This window comes from Elephantulus edwardii, unplaced genomic scaffold, assembly GCF_000299155.1.
Source record: "Elephantulus edwardii isolate Elephantulus edwardi_28Jun2011 unplaced genomic scaffold, EleEdw1.0 scaffold00091, whole genome shotgun sequence".
Classification (NCBI taxonomy): Eukaryota; Metazoa; Chordata; class Mammalia; order Macroscelidea; family Macroscelididae; genus Elephantulus; species Elephantulus edwardii.
Genome location: NW_006399841.1, coordinates 344,730 through 361,869, shown reverse-complemented (window position 1 = coordinate 361,869; position 17,140 = coordinate 344,730). Strand labels below are relative to the sequence as shown.

The following is a 17,140-nucleotide window of genomic DNA, read 5'->3' as shown; positions in this document are numbered from 1 at the left end:
ATCGTCAGAGAAGAGGGAGACGCAATTGTGACTCTAGGAATTTTGTTTCCCTGACACCACTGCCATTCGTTTTGGCTGCAATTGAACATAATATTTTTTTTCCTCTTATTCTGCTGAGTTCATCTTAGTTTCTTGGTGCTTCTAAAACACTGATACCACGAGCAGGTAACCTTAGCTCGTAACTGACTGGCTGCTCGTGAGATGGAACCACCCGATGGCTGTCCCCCCCGCAGGTTTTCAGAGGCTGCAAACCCGCCGGGAGGAGATTGCCCATCTTTCCCCAGCAGAGCGACTGGTGGGTTTGAACCACTTTGGGCTTAGCGTCTCAACTTCGTATGGCCCGCACCACCAGATCTCTAAAGAGACAACGTGGGGAAACTGAAATGTATTTTCTCACGGGTCAGGAGCTTCAAGTCTGAACCTGGGGCTGAGCTTTATTCCTTCCTTTGGTGAGCCTGTATCCTGGTTGCTGGTATCTGTTAGCAGTCTTCGGCTTGTAGACAGTGCTCAGCAGTGTCTCCCTTCCCTCGTGTGTATCTCTGTATCGCTTCAGGTCTTTATACAGACCGGTGGTGATTTGGTTTGGTGGTAACCCTACGTTGGTATAGCCTCGTTAGTAGAATAACAAAAGAAAACCTGATTTCCAGACAAGCAAGATCCTATCTATCGGTACAGGGATTAAGATTGCATTATATATTGGGGAGTGGGGTCCTGCCAGACACTGTTCTACTACACAAAGCAGACACTTTCTTGCACACGGGCTAGACCTAGATGGCTAACGTAACTGGGTGTATTTTACCTTTCAAAACTATCGAGCATCTTTTATTAAAATCTTCCAAATACAGTAATTTTATTTTTTTTTTTTTAATAGAGAGCATGTCAAATTTCTTTCTGGCTCTCACTGACTTGGAAGACTTGTTGTAGTTGTTAAGTGCTGTCGAGTTGCAGGTGACTCCTATGAAGGAGAGTCCTTGACGCTTGGGTGCCTTTCGTCCTCTTTCCAGGTTCATAGGGTTTCCGGAGGCAAGCTATTACGGAAGTGGATGCCACTCCTCCTTCCACGCTTGTTTTAATTGGGGAGCTTCACCCTACTCTCTGTCCTCATTGGGTAGCCAACCATTAACGCATGGCCGCCATCTCTCCCCTCTTCCCCTTCCGGGCTTGAAGCCCCGTGCTGCTGCCTTAAACCCTAGGCCAAGCCTGGCTTGCCTGGCTCCTGGAGGCAGAGTAGTCCTTCGTGTCTGAAAACTGCCACAACACCCGCACAAACAGCTTAGAGGACTTAGGACTTTTAAAAATCCTATTAATGCTTTAAACCCATGGAAATAAATGTTTACACTTACCATGTTAACAAACTGTTTACAGATACCATTTGCACTAACTGGATCCTAACCCTGTTGTTCCCTAGTAAACGGGGAGCAAGAGAACCGGGTACAGAAGGGAAATGGGTATTTTCAAGTGCCCCCACACACCCCCGTGATCTTTGGAGAAGCTGGAGGCCGCACGCTCTTCAGGTATGGACATCGAGGCCGCGACCGGGAAAGCAACCCTTTTCTGGGAAGTATTGATTCAGGCAGATGGTGAAAGTGGTGTGTTAGTGATTTCTGGGGTTGTCGAGAGATCTAGAAACTTTCCCTTCTCCATGAAATGAAACGTCTCCATGAAACGCCTGGTGCCGTTGGGTGGCATTCACGCGGAGAGCTGAACCTTGAGGGTGAGGATGAGAGCTAGGCCTTGGCTTGAGGCCGCTGCTTTGGCAGTTTCATTAGGAAACAGTTTGCCAGCGTAACTGCGAAGGGTAGGGAATATTAGGCATCACTAGAATCTGCTCACAGGAGAGGTCAGAGTCGGTAACTCGCAGGCTAGTCAGGGAGAATGACAGGGTGCCCAGCAGTCCTTACTGGAGTCCTCTCAAGATTCCAGAAATAAGAACAAAGCTTGTCCTTCCGAGAGCATCATACTGGTCTTCCTTTACAATGTCGTCATGAGAATACGGTGACAAAAGCTGTCCTGACTCCCCACTGTGTGGAGCACATTCGGAAGCGCTCTGCTTAACGGCCAGGTTTCCCTTCATCACTCAAAGACCTGAGGTTGTAAGGCCTCAGCCTCAGAGTCTCCGGGTCTGGGGTTCAGGGCCGAGCTATTGTGCCTGAACCACTGTATTTCCTGAGCTGTCAGGTGGGATTATCATAGACGGGGGCATTATCACAGATGGTCCCTTCCTCTAACGCATGTTCACAGTGCCTTTACCGCTCATGTGTATTATGACACTTAAGACCCAATGGCTTTTCTGTAGGCTGCTGTGCCGAGATTCCGGGGGTGAGACTGAGTCCATGCTTCTTAACGAGACGGTGCCACAATGGGTAGTTGACATCACTGTGGATGTAAGTGGCCTCCACTCCCACTTTGCCCTGTTATTCTTTGCAAATCATGAAGGAAATTAAGAACTGCATTAGACTCTAATCTTAGCTTCTTTATAAAAACGAGATTGCCAAATGGAATCTCCTTCTGTTCCCAGCAGTTCCAAAGTTGCAGAAAAAAGTGTTGATCATTATTTTCATATCTATGTATTATATCTTTAATGATTTTTAATTCTAAAATAATCTATGCTTAGTTGAAAGAATAATAAAATGAGACCTTCATCCAGTCTTAACTTCTCTCCCATTCACTCCTGTTCTTCTTCCCTCATGTAACAACTATTAACAGTTTACTTCATAGCCTTCAGTATTTTTTTCCTATGCTTACACAGGCATATATTATTTGTGTGCACACACACACACACACACACATATATATATATGTATATATGTGTGTGTAGTTAATTTTATTTTGCATAGAATTTCCCATGTACTATTCTGCAACTTGTTGTTTGCACTTAAAATGTATCTTGAACATTTTTTTTCATGTCTGTACATATGGATCATACCTTTTTACTTACTGAATAGTATTCCCTTGTGTGACCATAATTTGTTTAACCAAATCTCTGTTTATGGAAATTTAGGTTATTTCCAGTGTTTTCTATTACAAACAGTGGTGCAGTGAACATCCTTGTATATATATTTTTGTGTATTTTTTAGGATAAATTCCTATAAGTGGAATTGCTTGACCAAAGGTTATGCACATTTTAAATTTTGATAGATAACTGCCAAATTGCCCTCCACAAAGGCTGTACCAGTTCACTCTGAGCAGCAGTGCAGTGTACAAGTGCCTGTTCCCGCATGCCCTCACCACCGCTGGATACTTTCAATCTGTACTGAAAGACAGGCAAATGCTGTCATCTCATTGTTTTAATGTGGGTTTTTACAATAATTCAGAAAGAGGTTAAGCATCTTTTCCTGTTCGCCATTTGTACTTCTCCTGTGAATTACTGCCTGTGTTCTTCAGTCACTTTCTAATGGTTTGTGGTCTTTCCTACTGATTTTTAGGACTTGTTTATATTGAATATTAACCCTTTGACTATTATATGTGTGTCTCAGTTGAGTTTTACTTTGTTCATGGTATCTTTTGCCAGGTGAAAAAGTTTTCATTTTTATATAATTGAGTTGTTTGTGGTTTTTTTTTTTAATGTCTTCTGAGTTTCATATCTTGCTTTGGTACTTCCCACTCTAAAATAGTGTTCTGGACTCTTCTCTAATATTTTTATAATCTTTTTTTTTTAATCTAGATCCTAGAATTTCTTCTCAGTTTGGCGTGAGGGAGGGGACTCACTTTTCCCAAATGCATACTCATGTCTCAGCAAGTTTTGTTGAATAATCCTTTTTCCACTAATTTGAAATGCTGTCTTTATCTTTTACTAAATTTCTGTATACACATACTCTGTTTATAAACTCTCATATGCTGTTGACCTATTGTGTATATTCCTAAAGCCATATGAAAAGGGACATAATCTCTCAAATCTTCCAAAAAATGTATTTTCTCTCCCATATAACCTCTGAGAATTTAAAGGCAGTGACACTGGATATTCTGTGGTTTTTCCCTGTGCCCAAGTTCCCCATAAACTGCTCCTTCCTTTGGTTATGAAACTTGCCTGGGCTCCTTTGCAACTTTGGCCCCATGAGTTCCTCCTGAAAGGGAGACACCCAAACAGGAGATGAGGGGTTTCATGCCCATAGCAAAGATGCCCACCTAATTTTATCCTTCATCTGAAGATGTAGTTTCCTTCATGGTAGAGATCCAGGTGATTGACGCAAGTTTCCATTCTTTCTTAAAACTTTAGACCTCGCTCTGATGTCAGAGGGAGTGGAAATGGGTTGGAGTAGGGGCCTCCCTAACAGAGTGTACACCTTTGCTTACAGTAGAATGCTGTGGTCTCTATCACCGTGTTTCTTTTTCGTTTAGATCTTTAGGGGTCAGTCCCAGTAATTTCATGTAGAATTGAGATTTTGGTTTGTATGGCTTTAACGAACTAAAATAAAGTTTGTTTCCTTTCCATACTTTGTACTGTTATTTGAGGAAAGCCATGCTCTTCGTAGTGCCACTGCAGTTACAAAGAATCTGTCTTTACAACATGTTCTAAAAGCAAAAGCTTTTTTCTGGTTTTCTCTTAGTATGGTAGTTTATATTTCATAGGAAGTTACATTTGGTTGTTTTTTAAAACTATTACTCATGCATCACATTTTCCTAGTGATAATATTTTAGTTACTCAACTAATAGGAACTATTACACCTTTTTAACTTCTAATATTTCAGAAAAATATGCCCAAATTCAACAAAATTCCTTTCTACCTCCAACCTCATGCATCTTCGGGAGCAAAAACGTTGAAAAAGTAAGTAAACATAGTTTCATGTATTCCTTGATCCAATTAATTACCAGAGAAAAATCTTATTCCTTATGATAGCTTTTATAGCAAAAATGGTAAGTCCGGAACTTGGGGCCGATTTTGCAACATTGTGCTCATGCAAAACCTGTACCTAGATCAACAGGCTATTTATTGTGTATGAAAACAGGGGAGCATTACCTGGTTTAAAATAATCAGGAGAGGTGTATGCATCAGGGTTGTATTCTGTCTGCATACCTGTTCTGTCTGTATGCTGGACAAGATCATTCAAGAAGCTGGAATCTTTGAAGAAGAATGTGGTGTCAGGATCAGAGGAAGACTCATCGACCACCTGCATTATGCTAGTGGTAATACCTTGCTTGCTGAAAGTCAGGAGGACTTACTGCAGACAATCAAAGACCACAGCTTTCAGTATTACATTGCATCAGCAAAGAAACAGTTTTCACCACTGGGCCATTAGGCATCTTCATGATAAGTGGAGAAAAGGTTGACACTATCAGCGACTTCTCTTACCTGGATCCTCTTGGTAACAGCAGTCAGGAGATCAGGAAACACTGCATTGGGGAAAGTCTGCACTCAGGGCCTTTCTGAATCACTGAGGACCAGTGTACCAGTCTGAAGACTAAGGGGCGCCCGATTCAAGCCATGGTCTTTTCACTTGCTGTACATCTGAGAGCTGCAAAGTGAGTAAGGATGACAAAAGAAGAATTGATGTCTTTGGGTTAAAGAGTTGGAGAAGAGCACTGACTATCCCCAGGGACTGCCAAAAGAATAGATAACCTCTTGGAGTGCTCCTTGAATGCAAAAATGACAAAACTTCACCTCACATATTTTGGGCATATTGTTACAAGAGGCTGTTCCTTGGATAGGGGCATCATTCTTGAAAAGGTGGAGAGTCGGCAAAAGAGAGGAAGACCCTCAACCAGAAGGATTGGCACAGTGACTGTTGCAGTGGTCTTGACTGTGTCAGAGATTGTGAAGATGGCACAGGATAGAACAAGGTTTACACCTGTCTTTCTTGGGGTCTCTATGAGTCATACTTGACAGCACAGAAAACTACAAGCTTAGGACCAGTTTTACAACACTAAGTTTAACCATTAACCCATTACTTCCTATTGTAGGCTGTGTTACTGTTACGTACTCTCAAGTCAGAACCAACTCATAGCTGACCCTCCCGTGGATTTTCAGAGGCAGGAGAGCATATGAGAGCAGATCCTTCTCCCATGGAGCAATTGGTGCATAAAACTACAAGCTGTTGGGTTTACAGGGCAATACCTTACCACTAAACCACTGGAGCTCCTGTTACAGGCCGCGTGGCGGTGGTGGTGGCGGCGGTGGTGTGCCATCAAGTCAGAACCAACCCATAGCTGACCTTCCAGTGGGTTTTCAGAGACTGTTAATTACAGGTGAGGAGATTGCCCAGCCTTCTCCCATGGAGCAGCAGATAGATTCAAACCATGTGCCTTCAGGATTGCAACATAGCTTCTTACCACTAGGCCAGCACAACTCCCTGTTATAGGCTGTAGGTATTTGGGAGTGTGTGTGTTTTGTTTCCTGTCATACTTTACCACTTAGGACATATTCTATATAACTCCTTCCATGGAGACTGGGATTATAATGAAAATGGGGAGAAGAAAGTTTTGGACTAACTTGAAAGATAACTATTAAAGGCCCCAGACAGCATTTGATTAGAGATGTGGCTATGAGACTGCATAAGATACTTGAACTCCATGCAGACTGATGGAGGTGCAGTGTAGAATGGACAGGGAAGGATATGTCAGGAGTCATTTGGGAATGATAACCAGGTCTTCGTGGACATTGGATTTGCTAAGCTACAGAGCTTTCAGTGATTAAACATCAAAACATGTTGAACAGATAGGAGATGTGGCTCGAGGCACAGGGACCTGAGAGATGGTAAAGTTGAAGCATTAAAAAAGAGAGCTCAGGAGCTCTGGTGGCCTAGTGGCAAGAAGCTGTGCTACAATCCCAAAGGCGCATGGTTCGAATCCAGCAGATGTCCTTCTGGAGAAGGAGGGGCAGTCACCTATGCCAATTGGATTAGATTCGATGGTGCACAAAAAATAAATATTTTAAAAATTAAAAAAAAAAAAGCTCAAAGAATTGATGCCTTAGATTTGTGTGGTTGTGAAGAGTATTACTGTCTCCTGGACTACCAAGAGAACAAACACAACTTTCCTGGAAGACGAACAGGCAGGATGCTCTTTTCGAAGCAGGGATGGTGGGACTTCATCACAGATACTTTGGATGTTACAGGAGGGGCCAGTCCCTGTGGGCGTGACGCTTGGTAAAATAAGAGATCCGCAAATAAGACCTCCGCAAGATAAATTGACACAGTGGCTGCAAGATTCGACCGTGTTTTGTTTTATTGTGCAGGAGGTAACAGCAAGATGGAACAAGATGCTGAACTGTGAGCAATACGTGTGTCCTCGGAAGTAACATCTTTACAGCCAGTTTTAAATCTTTTTTGTTATGTAAATTTCCAAGTTTAGAAAAGAGAATGAGATCATGAACCCTTACTAAACCCCCCCCAAAAAAGCTTCAGTAGTTGCTTCATCTGCTCCTCTTCCTTCTCCCCCACTCCCCACTTCTTCCCACGCAGACTCCTTCCCATACACCCACCAGATTATGTTAAAACTTTTCTTGATAATTCATTACTTCAGCTAGATTTACTGACTAAAGATGAACCTGGCTTCCAGATTTGGAGCCTGAGTTGCTTGGATCGGCCATTGTTGACTGCCCTAGAGGGCCAGGAGGAGCAGACTTGAGAGTGGAGAGCCGTCGATGAGCCTCGTTCTGCACCTGTAGAAGTTGGTGTGCCTGTGAGACAGCCAGCTGGAACTGCCCGGCCAGCTGTCAGGCTTCTAAATGTGGAACACAGACACAAGGTTGAGACTTAGGTGATCTTAGAAGAGCGGGGTCTTCTGCTCACAGGCGCTGTTGGAAGGTCTGGCAGAGTTGACCCCAAAGACCATGACCACCACCCTGGGGGAGCAGTGGGGCCGCCTTCTCCTCGGCCACACCCCATGCTCTGGGAAAGTGCGTAGGAAAAACGAACCACGTTTGTGTCTCTGCAGTGTAATCTGTCTAATGTTAACCCCAAAGGAAAGTCGTAAGGAAGCTCTTGTGCTTTCCCTAAGATCACAGTCTGTCTTTGCTTTTCATAGAGACAGACTCTCTGCTAGTGACATGCTCCAGGTCCGCAAGGTAATGGAACATGTTTATGAAAAAATCATCAACTTGGATAATGAGTCTCAGACCACTAGCTCTTCTAACAATGAGAAACCGGGAGAGCAGGAGAAAGAGGAGGACCTCGCCGTGCTGGCGGAGGAGAAAATCGAGCTTCTGTGCCAGGACCAGGTGAGGCCCGTTCTGCCCCGTCCAGATCCTGAGAGTTCCATCCTGTGGTGGGACAGTTGTGGTTCCCAAATACGCTGCCTGGGGATCTTTACTTGGAGGGAGGCCCTAAGAAGACGTGGTCTCCCTCCCATCCCCAGGGCCCCTGTGGAAGGCTCTGTAGCCCACCTGAAAGCGTCTGTTTGCAGAGATGCAAATGCACTTTTTAACCTACAAGAATCGGACGGTCTCAGCTAGGGCTCCAAACTTGGTCAAATGTTAGCCATGGCTGATGAAGCGAAACCAGGACAGAACACAGATTTTTGAAATTCAGGTGATCTGGAATGATGCCTGGAACAGGGGAAGTGGCAGGCGTAGCCCAAGAAGATTCGAGACAGGCCCGTGGGCAGGACCAGGGAGCAGTGTTCACCACGGCGCCGCGTTCACCGCAGCTGGCTGCCATCTTTGAGCAGGGTGCCCCTTCTACCCGGCTTCAAATTCACTGGGCAAGAAGTGGAGTTGCCATGCTGTGCTGTTCTTCTAAGGGGGAGAATTTCATTTCTACCCTTAGTGTTTTCCAATTTTTTTACTGCTCTAGTTCACCCAGATTTAGAAACACATCTGTGTTCAGTCTCACTTCTTCAGCTACGACTGTCCAGGGCCTGCCCTCAGCTTGAGGGGATGAGGGGAGGGGGATGAGGGAGGGAGGGAGAGAGACAGAGAAAAAAGAGTCTCGATGTGCAGAGCAGGGTCTGCCAGCTTAGAGACTGGGAATTGGGGGGACATGGGTGGAGAAACAACAGGGTTCTTTGAACTCAGCACGCTCGGTGTTTCTTGAGGGGGATGGCCTGCTATTCCGGCCCAGCCATCAGCCGCACCCATTCTCATGCCTGAGTATGTGGAAGCTGGTCATTGAGAACGGGTGCCTGGGTGTGGGGGGCACGAGCTGGATGGGTCCCTAGGTGAGAGGCTCCGAGTTAGCAACATAGGCTTTCGACTTCACAGAGACTTGGAAAATGTCCCTTTCTCGTCTTTTTTGCTGCTCAGGTTTTAGATCCCAACATGGACCTTCGGACCGTGAAGCACTTCATCTGGAAGAGTGGCGGTGACCTCACTCTCCATTACCGGCAGAAGTCGACGTGAAGGGTGGCCGAGCGCTCCTGGGTATTCATTTCCTGACCTTCCTCTCTGGCCCCAAGAGTAGCCCTAGGAAGCCCGCTGAGCCCCTACAGGAGCACGACCGCCAGCGGCCGGTTTGGTTTGGACCAGGATTCTCTCCATTGACGTGACTGATCATGGTGTAATATAGAAACCAGTGTCCATGTGTAGATTAAGCTGTCCCCAGGGAGGCAGAAGTGAGGGCCGAGGACCCCCTCGTGTAGACTTGTCTTGCGAGATATTCAGAGGCTGTGATACAGGCCAGTGCAGACTTTGCTTCCTCCTTTTGTTTCAAAGGACCTTATCTTTGTCAGCACGTGTTAAAGACACATCGGTTGGGCCACTTCTGTCACTGTGTTTAAACATCCTTCTGACCCACATGTTCTGTAGCTTTTCTAAGAGTACATTCCATTCATGCAGTTCCTATGAAGGCTTTTTCCAAGGTTGTCATAAAAAAATCAGATTGTTCTCACCATTTACAGACCGTTATTTTAATGGGAATTTGCTGCTGCACAATTTGAGAGCCAGCCCACTTGGTAACGATTCCTGTGGAGCTTGTTTTTAATACTGCATCTCAGATACGTTCTAGTAGGAAGAGCTGGTGAGATTCCAGGGACTGGATCACAGCACACTGCCTGCCCGGCGGGAACGTGCCCTCCTGGCCCGCGATGCCGCAGCCGCAGGGCGCCCTGGATGCAGCTGCCACGGGGGAGCAGCTTCTTCGCTCCTCCTGCCCTGCGTCCGGCTCCATTTACGGGCAAAGCCAGCTGACGCTCCAGATCCCTGCTCTGGGCGTGCGGCCGGGCACCGGCAAAGCTCAAGACCGTGATGAAATTGTCATTTCCTTTGAAAGCTACCTAAAATTTCTGGTGTCTGAGTAAAGAGATGTCCCAGCGGCTTGATTGCTATCCACATCCGGGAAGTATACATACTTGTTTTTCCAAAGTTTTCTAATGCAGGTTTTGTTGTTGGACCTGTATCCAGATCTTCTTTTCACTGTTCTTTCTAACAATTTAAAGCTTTCATAGTCATTTGGATCTTGTACAGACTATAACTTATTGGGGATAAACACTTTAACTTTTGGCAGAAAAAATACTTTGGATTCTCCCCAAGGTCATTTGTATTTGGCGCAGATCAACAGTCCACCCCATGAACCCACCTAAGACAAGCCTCCTACGGGAAGCCAGAGCACAAGTGCCTTCAGAGGGCAGTTTCTTCCCGTCCAGCCGCCTCCCCGGCCTGTGCGCGGCCAGTTCCCCCATCAGCAGGAGCTGGGGAGGGGCCGGCAGGGGTCTTTCTTTTCTACATCTTCACAGGTTCAGCTGGGGGCAGCTAATGGGGGCCTGGGTCCAGGTGTCCCTGTTTCAGACGTTCTGATCCGCACAGCTGCACAGACAGGGTTCGCTCACTGCTGGTCCTCTTGCTTCGGGAAGTGGGCAGGCCATTGCCTCCTGCACTTTGAAGAAGTGAGCAAAGACGTGGCCGCAATCCTGATGAGCTGAAGTGGTCTTTCTCCCTTCCACAGAGAGCAACCCAGCTTCCTTTTTTAAAAGTCCTTTCTATGTATCAGTTGGATACGACAGTGCGCTTTTGGTGCACATTTTCTAGCAATAGTTACGAATTAAAGGCAGAGTAAAAACCGTAACTTATTGACCAGCCCTCCATGTGTTCACACCCAGGGTCCTTGAGGTAAAGGGCTGTGCTGTGCTGGGCCGTGTGCCCGGAGCTGAGCCCAAGGGGCAGCCCACCCCTTCCCACCTTTGACCCGATCTGACCCCCCCAGCATGGTTGTACTTTTTTTCCCCCTTCCAGTCAAACCAAGTAATGCAATTTCCAGAAAATTTGTCAGTCTGTAATGCCAAAAGTTGAAAAATCTGTATTTCACAGTTGTATAGAATAAATGCTTTAGTTAAAATATTTCATAGTATACATTTCTTCTTTTCCACTTCTCATTTTGTTTCATAGAAGATTCACTCTCTGGAAATTATTTGGACTGATAACCACTTTCTCTCCTAATTTTTGTTGGGATACAGGGAAGAAACAGAGCCCTTAGGTGAGGGAAACTTAGAATGAGACTGTCAGGCAACAGTGAAGGGCAGCTGGCCCAGGACAGCATGGCAGCTTCCTCTCCTTCCTGACAGGCCAGCACCGGCCTGGGACACAACGCCCCATTGTCCTGCCTCACTGTCCTGCAGGCGTGTCAACCTCTGGCTTCCCGAGAGCTTATTTTGAGTGCAGTCATGATATCTGGAACTTGATGCATTTGCTCATCTGGGGCCCTCCCTCCAGGTCCCTGGTCTATGCACTGCAGGGAGTCCCAACCGGGAGCCTATAAACAGGCATTACATAGCAAGGCGTAAAGGTAAGCCTTCAAGTGAGCAGAGGCTAGATGAGGCCTCAGAATGTGGGAGACCTCTGAATGTGGGGGAGCAGAGCGTCAAGTGAAGAGGGGATGGAGCCAGCCTCCTGCGAGGGTGGTGCAGAGTAGAAGACCCAGCTGAGCCTGGCACGGCCTCCAGAAGCACCCGGGGAGGGGGAGGCGGCTTCCCTGTGCTCGGACGGGAGAGAGGAGCCCTTGAACACACTTAACACTCCTCTCCAGGCTGCTCCCCCACGGAGCGACGCTGTCCGGTGTCAGTCAAGACGACTGGCCTGGCCGTGCAAGTTTGCGCATAGTGAACCGTCTGCAGCTTTGAGTCATTGTCGGGGATGGGATGGCAGCTTGATTTGTCTAGAAGTGACAGCTGTCTCAGTGGGGGAGTTGACACCAGGGGCACCGCGTCTGCAGCCCACAAGTCCTGGAGAAAAACCACTGCGGTCCAGGTACAGGTGCGTCTCAGCTGAAGAGCCAGCATTTCTACCCCAGCTGTGGGGAGGCGCAGATACACTGCTGTCCACCCAGGATTGGTGTGACAGCGGCACAAGCGTGAGGGTACACGGCACAAGCGCATGGAGTCAGCGACAGGATGTGGGGTTCACAGTGCTTGAGGTTCCCTCCAGTGGATCAAGGGCCTGGCCAGCTGTGTATGAAGAATCATCGAGCAGTCATTCCACACTGGCTGCCTCAAGCGATCGGAACCCCTGATTCTGCCCCTAACACCTGACCCTGCCGACTTCTGGGTGGCCACGGTGACCACAGTGCAAGCAAGCACTGAACTTGGAGGTGCCCGACCGAAGACCTTCCCCAAAGCTCCCTATCCCCAACAACTCTGGCTCCAAGTAGCAAAGAATCCCTTCTCTCCTCCACCAGCTTCTGCACAAAACACATTTAATGTCAAGTGCTGTTCCCAGCCATCGGCCAAGTAAAAGGCTTGCTGGAGCGCCCTCAGAGAAGTGCCAGGTCCCCAGCCAGAGTAAGGACCTCCGGGAGAATAAATGCTGAAGACCAGAAGCAGAGGCTAAGTGCTCACAGATGTCTGCCCACCGCCAGCCACAGCAGTGTCCACGTGGCTTGCCGGCCCGGGGCTAGGGTGTTACTCTGCGGCAGGGGTCTCAGTCTGGCCAGCAGGCCCTTGGGCCTCCGTCCCACAGTCCGGTCCCTCTGTGCTGACCGGCTCGTCTTCAGCCTGAGCTTCGAGCAGTTCGGCAGACAGTCCATCTTCTGGTGAAGCCGTGGAAGTAAGGCTGTCGGGAAGAGTCAGCTGAGGCAGGTGGTCCTGCTGGGCCTGGGGGCCTGGGATGTCCAGGAAGGCGACTTCAAACTCTGATCCAGACCATGTGGCCTCACCTGAAACAGAGGCCAGGGCTGAGGAGACCTGTGGGACCCCAGGCTGGCTGTGGGGGTCAGTATGGCCTGGGAGAGGCCCCGACCTCACTTCCACCTGAGGCTCTGACAGTAGATAGGGTGGCGTGGTGGCCCAGCTGAGTCCAGTTCAAAAGCCAACCACTGACCCAAATAAGAACAACCTGGGGTCCTTCCCAGAGGGTTCTGAAGGGGCCGGCTACTCACCACCCCGATCCTGAGATCCGTTGCTGGAGACATCCTCCACTCCTGAGGCCGAGACAGCTGCAGAGGTCGGCGGAGCGGAGGTGGGCAGCGTGGGAGAGGCTATGCCAGGCCAGAGGCCAGCATTGCTGCTGTCCAAGAGGGAGATGCCTGACACGTCCAGGAAGCCTGTGGGAGGAGATTAGCAAACCCTGGCTGGCCAGCACCTTGCCCTGTGACGGGCATGTGGCACAGCTCATGACACCTCTCTTCAGCCCCAGTGATGTCCCTTCCCAGCCCACAGAGCTTCCCTGCTGCCTGTGTCTAAAAGAGCTTGGGGCCGGGCCTCTACTCTTCGGAACGGGTCCCGTGGCCGTGGGGCTCTGTCCTGAAGCTGCTGTGACTTAAGTGAGCCGCTCTCTTCTCCAGCCTGCAGACCTCCCAGCCCCACGCTGGATTCCGTAACCTGTGGCGCTCCCCGTGTATGTGAGAAGTGGGTCTGCGGGCCCTGAGGAAGGTTCTGGTGCAGCCCTGAGCCCTGGTCTACTCCAGCACCAGAACTGCAGCTTTGCCTGCCTTCCAAGCCTGCCCAGTACCTGGGTCCATGACTCGCTGCAAAGGAGGAGGGGACCGAAGAGACGTCTCCATGGAACGTGGCAGTCCCTCTAGGTCTGTGGCTCCGGGGCTGGGAGTCACAGGTGGTGACAGCTGGGTCTCCGTGGAGGAGTCGGGAGCCTGCAGCAGGGCCTGGCGGTCAGGGAAGAAGGAGCAGATGGGAGGCAGTGAGCACAGTGCCCACTGTGAGGCATCACCAGCCCACCTCGCCCATGGGCGCTGCTCCACCTGCAGGGAGGAAACAGACCTGGTGGTCTGCCCCTTCCTCAGCAGGTGATGCAGGCCGGAGCTGCTTGGTTTGGTGTCCCCTGCAGTGCTGACAGCGAAAGGGACCCTCTTCACATTCCTAGAAACTCCAGGTGCCCGCTGGGCCCTGACACATTCCCCAGGCCCCATCAGTGACCAGAAGCCAGCCCTGCCTGGGGAACAGTCTTCCCCTGGCCCCTCGCTCAGCCAGGCACCGGCCTGTGCCCACAAGGACAGCGCGCCGCCTTCATGGCGGTCCAGACAGCCAGCCTCCACCGCCTTTTACAGGCTGTGGGAGCGGCCTGCTCACTTCCTCCTAAGGTCTTGAACCACTGGAGAATGCCCAGCTTTGGAGTGAGCAGTGCTGCTCTCTGTAGGCTGTGCCACCTGAACTCCCTCTGGAGACTGTTCCTCAACCACCTGAACAGCTCACGGGGACCGGGCCTGACCAGCCCTCCTGGCCAGGGCCCAGCTTTGCCAAAGCTATGACAGGCGAAACACTGCTCATCTCTGAGCCTGTTTTCACTCCAGAGATGTGGCCAACTAGCACTGTGCTTTTACCCTCACACCCAAGGGAGAGGAGGTAGGGAAGGCCTCCGCCCCAGCCCATGACAGACCCCTACAGAGCACCTCGCCAGGACAGCTTCCAGAATCTTCTCTCCCTGGCTGGTATGCTGCTCTGCCCACACAGAGCTCCCTTCTCTCTCCCGGCTAGCACACGTGCCTCACGTACCTCCACATAGTCATCTTGGCTGGAGCGGATTTCCGGGGCAGAAGGGCCAGGCGAGTCCTGAGGGGGAGGTCCAGGTGGTGGGGAACTAGGTGACTTCCTGTCGTAGCCGGGAGACCGGACTGGGATTCGGTGCAGATAACCATAGCCAACATCACATCCTAAACTGCAGAAGACCAGAAACAACTCATCCCGGGGTCGTCCCAGAGCCACTCCCCACATCCCACCTCGGCCACTCCCATCCAGCATCAGAAAGGAGGACCCAGAACAACGGGCATCCTGTCCCCCGGGCTTGAGGGATCTGTGCCCACTGGTCAGGCCCCACCCACCTCACCCTGCAGCCGTCCAGCCACACGAAGTACCTGCCTTCTCCACCCCAGGCCGCATTGGGAATTACAGTCACCTCCCGGCAGAAGTCCAGCTCTGAGTTGTAAACCATCAGCTTCACGGGCTGCCCCTGGTGGGACTCGATGAGCGTAAAGAAGTCCTCAGACTAAGAGAAACACGTGGAGCCTGAGCCCTGCTTCCAGCAGCGGAGGCCCAGAGAGCATGAGACCACGCTTCTCCTGGGCACCATCCATCCCTCCACATGCCATGCAGAGGGCCTGGGGAGGGCATGCTGGAGGGTCAGGGGGTCCTCACCTCCTGGAGGAGCTGGTCCGAGCCAACCACGTAGTCTGTGTAAGGGCGCAGGCCTGCACGGGCAGCAGGCGAAGACGGTTCCACGTCCTGGGGGAGGAACCATGAGCTGAGGGTGGCCCAGGGTAGGGCAGGTGGGCCGCAGGGTCACTAGGAGTCATAGTCAACTGGGCAGCACGTGCCAACAACTGGTGTGAGAGGTCTGACTGGGATCCAAGTCATAAGTAGGACACAGGCTAGGGGCTCGGCCAAGGGCTCTACCTCCCTCAGACCTACAGCTGACCAGCAGAGGGCGCTTCATGGCCTACTTGTGAACACTCTGGTCTTACTCAACTCTGGGCTCCCTAACTTGCTCACTGTATGCTGGCTGCACAAACTACCTAAACTCCCTCCACCTCAGTGTCCTCGTGATGAAAAGTGGGCGAGGTGTGGTACAGAAATCATGAACACAGCACCGTGGTCCACAGGAAGTGCCCAGTTGCATTCCTGCTGTGGGCATGTGGCTGAAGGATGCAGGGAAGGGGTGGGGGGTGAGGGAAGTGTCCAGAGCTGGGCACCAGGACCCACCCCCCTCGGAAAGAGCCTGAAGGAGGCTGTGGGTTTCCTTGTTTCCTTAGAAATGTAAAGGAAGTTGCATTATCCGCCCCATTTCCTTCACGGGTGATTTGAGTCAGTGAGCAGAGGAGGCTCGTATGTAAATCAGCCTCCAGCCAGCCTCACTTGTGGGCTGTCTCATTATCCGACAGCTCATAGTTGAGATTTTCAGGGGGCCACACGACACCTCTTTACATCCGTAACGCCTTAGTCCAGCCACGGGGGGCACAGGGCAATGGCAGGACAACAGGAGGACATGGCAGTCAGAGGGTGGCTGGGCAGCTGAGGTGCAGGAGGCTGGTGGATGGAGGCAACAAGTGGGGCCATGGAGAGCTGCATGAGGGGGTGGCCAGAGGTGGCAGGCAGAAGGCAGGTAGGGTCCCCACCCATAGGGGCAGTGGGGAGCAGGCAGAACCCGACCACCATGGAGAGACAGAGAGTTCTGGTGGCCAAGGAGGTAAGGAGCTGCACTGCCAACCCAAAGGCAGGCAGTTCAAATCCACGATGTGCTGCGAGGGAGGATGGGCAGCTGCCTCCGTGTCATTTACTGCCTCTGAAAACCCAAAGGAAGAGTCGGCTATGGGTTCGGTTCTGACTAAATGGGGGAGAGGGAATTATGGGAGTCCATCTCCAGGTCTTTTCTCAGAATAGCTCCAAATCCTAACCTTTCCCTTAACAGCTGAGTGTGCACGCACGCACACCCCAGCAGCATTTTGGGGTTCCTGTATGTCAAGCACGGCACCATCACCCGGTAGGTGGTATCCTCGCTTTTCAAAATAGACCAAGGAATGAAATGGGAAAGAAAGGTGCCCACCATCACAGGGCTGACAAGAGGCAGACACAGCTCTCAGGCAGTGACAGAAATGCCCTTTCTTGACCTGTGAGAGTGCTGGGGGCCCTTTTCCTGCATGAGTAACTCCTGTCATGGACCCGCCCACGGCCCCGCCCACACACTTGTCCCAGCCCTGCCCCACACCAGGCCCCGCCCACACCCTGTCACAGCCCCACCCACACCCTTGTCCCGCCCTGCCCCATGTGAGGCCACGCCCACACCCTTGTCCCGCCCTGCCCCATGTGAGGCCACGCCCACACCCTTGTCCCG

General features: G+C 50.4%; 2 protein-coding genes across 4 annotated transcripts in view; one reads left to right on the top strand and one right to left on the bottom strand.

Moving 5' to 3' along the window:
* The window catches only part of WDR48 (WD repeat domain 48), a 54,387-nt gene extending 43,468 nt beyond the window's left edge, over positions 1-10,919 (top strand). Inside the window, exons 15-19 of one of the 3 annotated variants that reach the window (XM_006890580.1) lie at positions 1,409-1,514; positions 2,297-2,384; positions 4,689-4,765; positions 7,963-8,155; positions 9,179-10,919. In XM_006890580.1, coding sequence (XP_006890642.1) covers positions 1,409-1,514; positions 2,297-2,384; positions 4,689-4,765; positions 7,963-8,155; positions 9,179-9,274 — 560 coding nt within the window. In that variant the 3' untranslated portion in view covers positions 9,275-10,919. The remainder of the gene's footprint in view (positions 1-1,408; positions 1,515-2,296; positions 2,385-4,688; positions 4,766-7,962; positions 8,156-9,178) is intronic. The other 2 variants (XM_006890582.1, XM_006890581.1) reach the window with 2 other exon arrangements.
* Positions 10,920-12,762: 1,843 nt separating this feature from the next.
* The window catches only part of GORASP1 (golgi reassembly stacking protein 1, 65kDa), an 11,777-nt gene continuing 7,399 nt past the window's right edge, over positions 12,763-17,140 (bottom strand). Inside the window, exons 4-9 of the mRNA XM_006890646.1 lie at positions 15,448-15,534; positions 15,168-15,298; positions 14,809-14,971; positions 13,811-13,961; positions 13,239-13,403; positions 12,763-13,016 (exon numbers count right to left, since the gene is read on the bottom strand). Of these exons, the coding sequence (XP_006890708.1) occupies positions 12,763-13,016; positions 13,239-13,403; positions 13,811-13,961; positions 14,809-14,971; positions 15,168-15,298; positions 15,448-15,534 (951 nt within the window). The remainder of the gene's footprint in view (positions 13,017-13,238; positions 13,404-13,810; positions 13,962-14,808; positions 14,972-15,167; positions 15,299-15,447; positions 15,535-17,140) is intronic.